Below are 12,648 nucleotides of genomic sequence, written 5' to 3'. Positions count from 1 at the left end.
ACAGGGATGGATTGCTATTTATTGATGAGCCCACCAGTGAAGGCAGGTCTCAAGTCCCAGTGGTCTTTAGCCTCATATAAACTCATTATCACTCTTAAGTTGGAGGATCATAAAGAGGAGACTATGAAGATGACACTGATCTTATAATGTGCTAGTGAATGTATGGCGTCATTTAGTCTGTAAAATGTCAGAAAATTATCCTAATAATTTCCACGACTGAAAGGTGATAACTGGTGATGGTGATAACTCCAAAATATTAAATTAATGATCATATAAAACTGGGAAAATCCTCATATTGGAGCACCTGGAACCAACAAAGCTGTGTTAATCTTGTCAATGAAAATTGTGCCAATAAACCTTCATGACATCATTTTATTTTCTGTCTACATTATTAAGATGATGTAAATAAAAAATATTGACAACAACCAAAAATACATTATGATGAAATCTCTGTTTGGCGCATCCTGACAGGCCTTGTGTGGGCAGACAACATAAGTTAGATCACAGTGATCAGCCATGTCAAAGCACTGATAAATCTAGATAGCTTGAGAGCTTTATGCCTCATCTTCAAGGAAAGAAGAAAAGAGAAGAGAAGAGAAGAGAAGAGAAGAGAAGAGAAGAGAAGAGAAGAGAAGAGAGAAGACCTGTGGACAATTTTCTCCTACATTCAAGCAAAGCCTGAGTGTATTGTTTCCAGTGAGGATGGAGCACCTTGTGGATTAAAGATGTGCAGAGAAAACACAAAAGCCACCTGAAAGCACAGCCCTGCAGTGCGTCCCAAGGTAAATATCAGTTATGTCAGTTGGTTGATTTGATATTATGTATATTAATTCCCTTTTATGACTCAATATAATGTTAGTGTATCTGAGCTCAGTTAACATATTGGTAAATTCTATGCAAAAGCCATTAGCCATTAGCTGTCAATATTTAAATGAATCGCCAGCTATTTTTTAACTTGTTAAACATTTTGAGTCATTTTCTTTAAAATAAAACACATCCAAATTCCTTTATCTCAGCTTCTCAAATATGAATATTTTCTGTTTTCTTTAGTTCTCTATAACAGTAAACTGAATATATTTTAATTGTGGGCAAAACAAGACATTTGGAAATGTCATGTAAGCCTTTGGGGAAACAGTGATCAACTTTTTTCTGACATTTTATGAACCAGCACAACTAATTGCTTACTCAAGAAAATGATCAACAGATTAATCAATAATGACAATAATCCTTCATTTTTGAAAGAAGGTCTCAGTAACACATTCACAGGCTAAGTTACTAAACACAGTAAAAGGTATTCTTATTCGTCATTGGTATCTTTACAGCCCGAAGAAAAATCTCTATGCAAAATCCATCACAGAATCATGAAACTGAAAATTATTAGGACTACAATTAGACAAACACACTGACCAGAACTAGACTCAAACTAAAGGGTTCAATAGACCAAATCTTGAGTAAAACAAAACAAAAACAAGATAAGAAAGACAAAGATAAGACTAAAATGTGACTTCAGTAAGCACTACAACTTAATTAAAAATTCTTGTCTAAATTAACACTGAGGCAAAGATTAATGAGCATCAGTTAATCAAGTGATCGTCTCAACCCTGATGACGCTTCCCCTCGTATGACTTGACTGACTTCCACGATACACACTCAAAACTGAATTCCATGGAATCAGAGACCGTCACTGTTAATTCACATCAAAGCCATTTAAATGGCGATGTCACTCACTGCATGACTCCCTCGCTTCGAGGCAGCCAGTGTCGATCAAGTAGTCCATGCTTTAACATCACAGAATCTGACATCCACATGCTGGCAAGCCTATTTCATGCTTCAGGTCCTTGGAGTAATGGGGGCTGAACTTGTGCAAGGCTGGGGTTAGAACAGAGCTCGACAGTGAGCAAAAAACTGATCAAAGAGAAAGATAGGCAGTAATCTCGACCGCATTCCACCACGATCTGCGTCCGTTAGCTTAGGACCCTCTCTTGTGTCTGTGGATGGTATCAGACACACTCGCCTGAACATGCATTGCTGTTCTCAGAGACACAAACATGCAAACAAAGCTCATTTATATTATGTATATATGCAGATATCATGACTACTTGTTAAAAGAAAAAAAAATGTATATATTAGCATTTTTTAACTTGAAAAAGTCAATTTTTTTCTTTGGTAGACTGTGCATGAGAGATTTACAACCCTCTTCAGTTTTGGTGGAGTTACACCAGCAAGCCTCTCTCTCGTTTTCACAGCCTGTACTTGTGCCGAATTGGCAGTAATCCATCAAAACAATGTGTTTGTTTTAAAGCCCGTCTCCCATCTATGACGTGAAAAAACACAAACAGTGAGATTACTGTCGCTCTCAGGCTGCAGATGGACAGATATACTGGACAGCTTTTCCCCAGTTTCTTCGTCATGGAGATTAGCAGCAGAGTTTCCATGAAACTGGAAGAGGTGCTGCTCAGGTCAGGAGGGACACGAGAGCGGATGGAAGATAAGATGGCTGGTAGATACAAGGATGGATGGATGGAGCCATTAAAATACAACTGGGGGAATCAGATACAGCAAATGGCAACCCTTCCACTGGTGATAATGAAGGTAGAGGCTGGCAACTATCCTCCTTCGTGATCTTTTCATTAGCTCCATGCTATTTATCATCCTCCAATATTTTGTAATAGTAATAGCATTCAGGTAGCAAATAATGCACACAGCGCAGATTCTAGGGTATTATAATTACAGAAATATGCAGTTTTTGCTTACTTTGCGGGGTAACTACTTGCGTGTACACTGCTGTCTGAGTTGGTGCACTAATGAATTGGTGCTTCCTCAAGATAGAAGCGAGCATTTGTGGTTTTATTCTGGACAGCTTATACCCAACATGATGAGAATATTAAGTGGCTGAATCAGGCTGGGTGATAATTGCTGCCATGGTTATGCTTGATGGGCTGTGCTGGTATTATAATGTGAAAAAGAACATGTCATTTATTTAGTCATGATATTAAACAGCATCCATGTGGATACACAAGCTGTCAACATTTAGTTTGTCAGTTTTTTTTTCCCACCTGGTTCCATTTTACACATTTTCAGTACAACCTGAATGATGCCTCCTTCTTGCTTTCTGAATAAATATCAGAGTTCAACATTAATGTTTTGGTTTTTTCACCTGTCCAGTCAGACAAGAAGGGCAAAAATCTACTTATCCAAAGTCATTAGCAGTTATCAAATAACAACAAAGGCTAAAAGTCAATCCACAGCTGCAACATCTATAAAATGTCAGAAAATAGCGCCAAATGTCCATCCCAGTTTTTCAAAGTTCAAGGTGAAGTCTTCCTCTCAGACTGTGTAATGGTGTAATAATATAATGAGGTGCAGTATGAAGATTTTAAAAGGTACTAATTACTGCCACCCATCCCACCAACACCCTATATATATATATATATATTTTTTTTTTTTCCTTTTGTGCACATATGTTGCCTTTTTTTGTATGTCATGTGTATTTCTTGTCCTTGTGTCACACCAAACAGTCCTCATGGAATTACAAGACACCAACATATAACAAAACAAATCACTATATTAAGTATTACTGTAGCCTTAGAGGAAATAGAAAAGGAAATGGTAAAATGGACTGCATTTATAGAGTGCTAAGACCACAAAAAGCCTCTTGCAGTACATGTCACATTCAGCCATTGATGGCAGAGGCTGCCCTGCATGATGCCTGCGCTCTGAAACTAACCATTCACACACCAAGGACTATGCCTTTGGGGGCAATTTGGGGCTCAGCATCATGCTCAAGGATACTTCGACATGCAGACTCAAGGGAGGAGGGGATTGAACCACTGATCTTCCGATTAGCAGACGACCCCTCTCTATCTCTGAGCCACAGCTGGTCCTTTTCATAGGAATTGTTCTCTGAAAAGAACTGTTACAAACCTACAATTCATCTTGATAAAGAGATTTTATTTTTGTCATCTCCCAAGCTTGTACTGGATATGCATGTAAAGTCTGCGTAAATGTCCAGGCTGAAAGTATAGGGACATATATGAATTTTAAATAAATAAATAAATAATGAATTTATTAATAAATAAATAACTGTTACACGTTGTTAACATTGTGCTATTATGTTTGCTTCATTCTTCTCGGGTGTTGCTGTGAAACATGCTGCAAAGAAATAAACAGTTATTTTCACATAGTAGTTTTGTTGTGCATGAGTGGGAGTCAAGTAGATAACAAAGCAACAATTCGTGATGCAACAGTAACAATAAACAAGTTCTGTTTTGGAGGAAGATTTTTGTAATTCATTAAGAGGACATGGTGTTACAATCCCATGAAAACATGTTCAAATTCAACTAAATGGATGAACAGATTACCTGAGACAGGCAGCTAAGAGGTGTGTGTGTGTGTGTGTGTGTGTGTGTGTGTGTGTGTGTGTGTGTGTGTGTGTGTGTGTGTGTGTGTGTGTGTGTGTTTGTGTACATATAGTTGAGAAATGACCTTTGATGCTGAAGGCTAACAGTGCCGTTATTTATAGTCTGGGCCAAACGGAAGAGCAGACACTGTGTCACCATGGATATTTCATCAAACTGTGGATGAGACCTCACACACACACACACACACACACACACACACACACACACACACACCTGTATGAGGTAGCTCCTACCACTGTTGCAAAACTCCGCGCTCTCTCAAGTCAACCAGCATCAACAAACATTGCTGTCGACAGTGGTAGGATGTAATTAAATACATTTACTCAAGTACTGCACTTAAAGCGATAGTTCACCCAAAATTGAAATTTCACTCAATATCTGCTCGCCCCTGTGTTGATGTGAGGATGGGTTAAGATCTCCAGTTCACAAAACACTCCCGGTGCTTCAGCGGAAAACAACGTTGCAGCCAAATCCAGTACAACTGAAGTGAACGGTGACCAGTTTTAAAATGTAAATCAAATTCAAGGTACTTGTTCTACCTGTTTCCATTTTATGTTACTTCATACCTCTAATCCACTATATTTGTCTGTAAGCTTTAGTTACTGGTTACTTTTCATATTACAATTTTTATGCTCTTCCTGTTCAGTGGAAACCACATCTCTCCAGATGTGTTGATTTGAATGTCTGTAATAAAATGAAGGATAAAGTGTTTCTTTATGAGCTGAGAAAATTTGAGAGATTTTAATACTTCTTCAACTAGTTGCCAGAATAAATACTGCCACCTAGAAAAGTCCAAGCAAGATGACAATGATGATTTGGCATACAAATCTCAGCATCGAGGTGCAAAAACAATCCTGCTTGCCTCCTGAGATACTTGATAAGATCCTTGGACTGAGAAATATAGCTAATGGTTGTGGAGTCACATTTGTTCCCATTTTCAAAATGAGCAGGGCGACTGCTGACAGCTTCAGTAAATAAAGCTGTGAGACTGAGATGTCTGTCACTGCAAATGTGAGTTACCTTCTTAATGATTTACAGAGAGCATGTTCCGTCATCCATCCATGTATATTTGATGAGCAGAGGAGCGACGGACAGTGTCTGAAAACAGCAGCCAATAATGGGAGGAGTTTGATTTGTGATGGTGGCAGACTAAGCTGCCAAATTAATCTGTGATTTTTCTTTAAAGTAAATGTGAATAGCACGAGGGTGTTCAAACAGCGAGAGAGACGGATGGAACATAATAATGGCTCCAATCAGTCCAGCCTCACTGAAATACTAAATTATTTCATGCTCTTAAAAAAAGTGACAAGTCTGACTCAGCGTGGCTCATGATTATTACAGTTGCTTCACCACTATCCCTGGCTTGATTGTGACAGGCAGCTGATTGTCTTCAACTCGTTCCAAATTGTCTTCTGTGTCTGCCACAACAGGGAAGAAACCGACAAGCACCCGAGGGAGCTGCCGGCTGAATCCACCTGCAGCACAGCCAGTGAAAGAAGGCAATTATGAAGCTACACTCTTAGACATAGGGGTTCCAAAAGGTTGAAGGGCTGAGGTTCTACCCACAACCATTTACTTCTAAAGAACTCTTTTGATGAAGAAATAGTTTGTCAAAAGTACTTTGTAAGACTAAGGGTTCCATTCATAACCCTTTTCATCAAATGAACCGTTTGGAAAAAAAAAAAGTTTTTTAAGAATAATGAAATCCTGTCATCAAGGGTTCATCAAGCGTCATTTATACTATAATATAAAAAGGCTCTCAGTAGAGTCTTCATAAAACCCTTGGAATATAAAAGGGTTCCTGGTAGTACCACCTGGGTAGGTTCTAAATAAATCTTTTTGAATATAAAAGTTTTCTTGGTAGAACCACATAGGTTCAAGACAAACCTTTTGGAATATAAACCCCAGTGGCTTCTTGATAGACGCCCCAGAGAGAGTTGTGGGTAGAATGATTACACCATAGAAAGGTTCTCTGTAAAACCTCTCATAGGGGGTTTTGTGTGAAATCTTTAGCAGATGGTTCTAGGTATAAACCTTAATTTTGTGTCCTAGGTAGAACTTTTTGACATGGAACCTGCCCTTTTCCAGTTCAAGCATCTAAGTTTGAACTGTACTGAGAATTTCCACTAAAAATGGACTGGTCTGGAACCTGAAAAGTTGGTTCCCAGTTGGAACCAACAAATAGCAGGTTTTCCTTTGGAACTGAAGTGGACGAGTCATGTTCTACAGGTTGCTGTGCATTGTGCTGCTCCCTGTGTTCATAACATCCTTGATTACAATAGTTCTGCTCAAAAGTTTGGTGAAAAAAGGCCTTGAGGATTCCAAGTGAAGCCTTAACAAAAGTTTCTACCATGAACCAAAAAGGATTCTCCTATGGGAACAATCAGAAGAATCCATGGTTCTAATTAGCACCTTTATTTCTAAGAGTCTAGGACCAAACTGCTCCTGCAATTATACTGTCAAACCGATCCTGCTGGAAGCACACCCACATGCGTTGATTGACACATATGCACAGTGGAACATGTGGGATGCATTGAAATGCAGGTACACACCCACCCACAGCCCTGGTCTGGTCCTGAGTGGGTGTCAGGTCAGTCAGACAATAATGGGCTGTCCAGTGGAAACAACCAGCAGCCTCTGTTTCACAGCCTGGTTCACAGAAGGTGTTAATCCACAGGGTTAAGCCTCCTCTGACATCATGTCACTCATCTGAAAACTCTGCTTTCAGTCTGAGTGACAGCCGTGAGACATAAAGGAGCAACGTAATCTGAAATGATTTGGGGTGTCGTTGCTTGACTGGCAGGCCCAGCAGAGCTGAGGAGTTTTGATGTTTGACGTGAATTTAACACAGAAGAAGACCAAAACCAGATAATTTCTCTGCCTGTAAATCATGATCAGCAGATGTGATTATACATAATCTGCTGCTATCCTTACAAGCAATAATGGTCGCATGAGTAATGTTGTCCAATTTCAGTTTGCAAAGACGGACCATAAATGACCTAAGTGGTAGTCACAGAGGCTGAAGAGAAATATGAGACGGAAAGGTGAGTAAACTGAGTACAATTACAAATACATAACCACACCTGGGATAGTAGGGGTTAGCCAAAGACAGCCATCCATAGCCTCCAGGTGTTTGTTTTGCTTTGAAAGTACTAATTGTGTCACAACCACACCTCGTGGTTAAGCTTGAAGGATTTCTAAGATGTGCTTGAAAACATTGTAACTCAGTTTGACTAGTATTACGTCACATTTTTTGGGTTGCTAGCACATAAAATTTGTACAAAATGTAACAGGCAGAAAACACAGGTTAATCTGTCTTTCTACGTGAACTTTTACCTTTGTTTGGGCTACTTTTAGGCCAAGGTTGAAGGGCAGGTGAACTACCAGTGTAGAGATAAAAATGCAGGTATTTGCAGGCAAAACAGCACAGAGGAACACCTATAGCTGTTCTCACAATTGCAAGATTTCACTGCTGTTATAACTTAATGCTTTTCAGTTAAAATAGTCTGAACCCAGCCAGGCTGACACAGCAAGAATTCCCGTGTGACTGTAAAAATGTGCATTCAGGATAAAAACTGCAGCCAAGAACCTCAGACCACAGTGTTTACAATAGCAACAGAGCACAATGACTTCTTTACATGACCATAAAAACACAGTTGTTTGGAGACAAACTTCTCATGTACAAATCCCAAAGACTTGTCATAGACGGGCAGCAAAACTCCCTAATGGCCTACTCAGAACAAATGTTAGACTGCACTGTGCCATCTCTGTCCAGAAAGAGTTCACAGAAAAAGTGCAAGTCATGGCCAGTCTTTGTTGATTCTGTAGGACAAAGGCTGGATCCCCACATTAATAGCCATATGTCTGCAGATGCAAGAAAACACTGGTCTCACCAGCTCATTCTCTGCAGGTCAGTTGGAGAAAAGTATCTCAGCTCAAGCTAACATGAAAGACAATACACTGCAGAACAATCCATTTTTAGCAGAGGTGGGAAGAAACAAAGACAAAAAACTGATACTGTAATCAGGTTTTCAGGTATCTGTACTTTACTTAAGTGTTTATTTTACTGACAACTTCAAACTTTTACTCCCTACATTTTAACACAAATATTGAAAATACCATAAAATACACCTTACATTTCAAAACAGTTGTTACTTTGGTTTTAATGCATTTCAGAGGAATTATTTTTAATTTGCACCACTGTGCGCCGCCTTCCCAACATCAAGATTTCAACCTAAATGGATGGGACCATAACACACAGAAAAGACGACTCCTCTGTGTATCTATTACTGCATATCACACATGACAGACGTAACAAGATGAAAATGACTTAAAAGATTTAACAAGACTTGACCACAGAGACAAGCTGAGGTTCAGTTAACTTTGCACACAAACAGCTGGTAGAAATGTCCTTCAGAAGGCTCCGTATTACTTTCCTGTTCTTTTTTCCTTTTACCTGAACATTTTTACATATGCATGTAATCACGTAATCGTTCAGTCAACACGTGAGGTTGCTGCCTTCTTGAGGTCACCATTGACAAAAGATTTTATCTCAACTGGTTTTTAACTGGTTGAATAAAGGTTACATGAATAGAAATGTAAAAAGTATCTTCTACTTGGGTGAAGAATATATGTCCCATTGCTCCTACTGATTAATGCTGATGGTGGTGTTTTTAAAATGACTAATCTCAACCTTGTTGTCACATTAACATCATTACCTGTGTATGTTTGTGTACTTTTCCATATAATATCATGTGTTTTCTTTTCTGTTGTTGTTTTTCCTGACTTTTAAAGTGTACTGACACTGTCTGGGTAACGTGCACTTTAAACTGAAGTCCCTGCCCCCATTTTCAGACAATAACAACCACTCTGAGGTCAGTGCAGGTTAAAGTCTCCTAACGGCTCAGCACCAAACAGATGACTGGCTGACTGGGTGACTCAGTATCAGATATGACACCTGCCAACACGTGAACAGGCTGCTCCTCAAGCTAAAAAAGCAGACATATAGTATCTTTAGTCCAGAAAGACACCGAGCAAGCCACCTTCTCCTTTTCACTGCAGAACCCCTGAATGTGCAGGACTGAAACTCACATCACACTGTTGTCTAATGAGGCACAGAGTGGCAGCTGCACTTATCGTTCCCACTGACTTACCAGACTTTCCTTGCTCCCCGTCTGACTTCATCCCCCCCTTCGAGGGGAGATTTCCAGAGGATTCCAGGATCTGTCAGGTGTGTTCTGGAGATTTTCAGGACAGACACGAAGACAAAATACCAAAAAATCCTCCTTTCTCATGCGGTTCTCACTCAAACCACGACCATTCTTTTCTTTCCCCCCGACTAAAATCAGGCTCAGATGACACCAGGAAATACATCCAGGAGCTGCTACTGTGTCTCTCCCTCTCTGAGTGTACCTGTGCAAAGCGACTCCCACGGGTTCAATGATACAGTACATTTGGCCCCTCCCTCTCAACACAAATGGTTTACTAGGTAAGGAGGAGGAGGAGCTCCTGTCACTAAGATTTTCCCACATTACTCAAACACACACACACAAACAGTCTCAGAAGAGGGGAGGAGCTGAGTGTAGGTGTGGGCTTGCAGGCAGGTGAGCGTCATTGTGTGTGTAGTATAACACCAGCAGGCAGCACAGCAACAGGTCTGCCAGCTGCTAAGTTGCCTGAAGGCCTCTGTAACCTAGAATCTTTAAAACAGCATCTAAGGTATCATGAAAACAATTGAAGGCCTTTTAGGCCAGTCAGTCAAAAACTTTGACATTTATGTGTGTTTTTTCCATCAAAGCTATCAGTGCTCATTTTTGAGTAAACTCCAGTGAGGGAGTCATACAAAGTAAAAAAGTTGAGATGATGTGTAAAATGTATGTACCTTTCAGCATCAATGGGGCCCTCATAGATGTGACAGTTACCCATGATGCCATGAGCACTAACACTAATACCATCACAAACGCTGACTTCATGCTGGTAACAATCTGAATGGTAATTTTCCTCCTTAGCCTGTAGGTCACATCATCTATGATTTCTGAAAACAATCTGAAATGTGGATTTGTCAAACCACAGCACACTTTTCCACTTTGGTGGTCCGGAGAGTAACGTAATCAGTGGATTTAGAACTACAGCCATGGGATACAGGATCTTGTAGTCATTTAGTGGATTAGAATACATCTTCCTTTTAAACTGTAATAAATTGGATCTGTTTACGTTTCATTGTAAAAGCTGTCTTTTAAAGCCTTCGACATTTTAGTTTAATTACATCTTTTTAATGACTCTGGCTGGCACAGAAAGTAAGCAAACAAACTTTTACAGTTAGTGCAGTCAGAGGTGGAGAGGCTGTTTTATTCAACCACCCTTGCAGTAACATGTAGTTGGAGGCACATGAATGAAGCATTGATGATATGCGAGTAAGTCAGACTGAAGAAGCCCTGATTTTAAACACAGGTGATAAGCCCATGCATTAATGAGGCCTTATTCATCTGCCTGCAAGGACAGAAGATAAAACCTCTTCAAATAAGCAGAATGATGAGTCAGACCATAAATGTAATCTCTACAACTAAAGTGCACATACAGAATAAGCCATAAAAAGGCAAAACAGCAGGCTGATTGAATGGTATCTTGAAGTTATTTCCTTTTCATCCTTGTAATAATTTAGAATAAAGGAGCATTCCCTGTAGAACCTGTGCCGACCCAAATAATATTAGTGTGTGTATCAATAATTCACATTTTATTAGGCGATTAAATCCTGGAATAATTCATTATTTTTTGTTTAAGTTTTCCCATTTCCCTCACCATATGTGAATCTTGCTATATTTACATTCACTTTGTGGGCCACACAGCCGGTGTGCTGCTGCAAAACTAAAATGAGCCCACGCTTTACTGTAGTAACAGTAGCATTCACTGGCCTCCCGGTGGCCTCTGCTGAGTCCAGAGTCTCTCAAGCTCCATTAATCAACAAGGCCACTTTAGACTCAACCTTGAACAAAGAACCTGCCTCCATAACAGTGTGGCAAAACAATGCAGGTTGTAAATATAATTAAACTCTAAAACTTGTTTCAATGTATCTGTTAATTAATCAACAATAATTAACTACAGAACTATGATTAATGACAAGGCTCAGTGGAGCCTCCATGACTCCCCACTGACCAGAAAAGCAATGACAAATCACAAAACACATGTGCAGTATATAACAGACCTAATACACACAGTTATCTTCCAGCTCTGAGGAGAGGCCACTGGTTTCTGAGCCCTATTAGGACTTTCAAATGTAGGCAAACCAGGAAGGAAGGAAGTGATTTGTAGATCTGAAAACAAGGAAGATACTTTAACAATAAAAATTTAACAGTTGCAACCACACTTATGTTGTATATCGCCTCATGTGTCCATGTGTTTTAACACTGGGCACACTAAGACAAACAATGTTGGTTACTCTATGACACGTCACTTCCATTAATGTCATAACTGGTAGCCTTTTGTGAGTGAAGGAGATCGAGTTTATGGAGAAACCTATCAGAGGTGGTGATCATCTTAATAAATTACTTAAGAGAGAGACCTACTTAATTTTTATTGTTGGATTTGATGCTTTGGTATATCCAGGTCTTAACACGGTGTCCATGGCATCATGGGTAATTGTCACATCTGTGAACACCCCTTTATTGCTAAAAGACACATACAGGTTTTGGAGCAACATACTGCCATCCAGATGACATCTTTTTCAGAGAATGTCCCTCCTCATGTCAGTAAAACAATGCCAACACACATCGTGCGTGTATTACAACAGTGCAGCTCTGTAGTAAAACAGTCTGGGTACTAGACTGGCCAGCCTTCAGTCCAGTACTGTCTCTCATAGAAAATCTGTGGTGCATTATGCAACGCAAAATACAACAATTTCACTTACAAAACTTTACCAATTAGTGTCCTCAGTTCCCACACACTTACTGAGTGTTGTAAAAAGAAACGGTGAACATGTCTCTGTCCCAACTTTTTGAGAACATGTTGCAAGCATCAAATTCAGTGTATGTTTACAAAAAACAATACACTTTATCAGTTTGAAAACTTAATATCTTGTCTTTGTATATAGTTTTTAATTGAATATAGGTTGAAAAGTTTTTGCAAATCTTTTCATTCCTTGTTTTACACAGAATCCCAACTATTTTGAAATCGGGGTTGTAGATATTAGACCTTATATGTAAACTATTTTAACTCTTTCATCACTGTGGGT

General features: G+C 39.5%; 1 protein-coding gene across 6 annotated transcripts in view; it reads right to left on the bottom strand.

The window, feature by feature from the left end:
* kazna (kazrin, periplakin interacting protein a) overlaps positions 1–12,648 on the bottom strand; it is a 253,476-nt gene that overhangs the window by 55,470 nt on the left and 185,358 nt on the right. The window contains exon 1 of one of the 6 annotated variants that reach the window (XM_084721458.1): positions 9,575–9,830. The exons of the other annotated variants lie outside the window; for them this stretch is intronic. Within the exon in view, the coding sequence (XP_084577584.1) occupies positions 9,575–9,605 (31 nt within the window). The 5' untranslated portion in view covers positions 9,606–9,830. Of the gene's footprint in view, positions 1–9,574; positions 9,831–12,648 lie in introns of those variants that run through there. 6 annotated transcript variants of the gene reach the window in all.

This window comes from Lutjanus erythropterus, chromosome 6 (assembly GCF_056507025.1).
Source record: "Lutjanus erythropterus isolate fLutEry1 chromosome 6, fLutEry1.hap2, whole genome shotgun sequence".
Classification (NCBI taxonomy): Eukaryota; Metazoa; Chordata; class Actinopteri; order Lutjaniformes; family Lutjanidae; genus Lutjanus; species Lutjanus erythropterus.
Note: the sequence above shows the minus strand (reverse complement) of the source record. Positions and strands in the feature narration are given on the sequence as shown.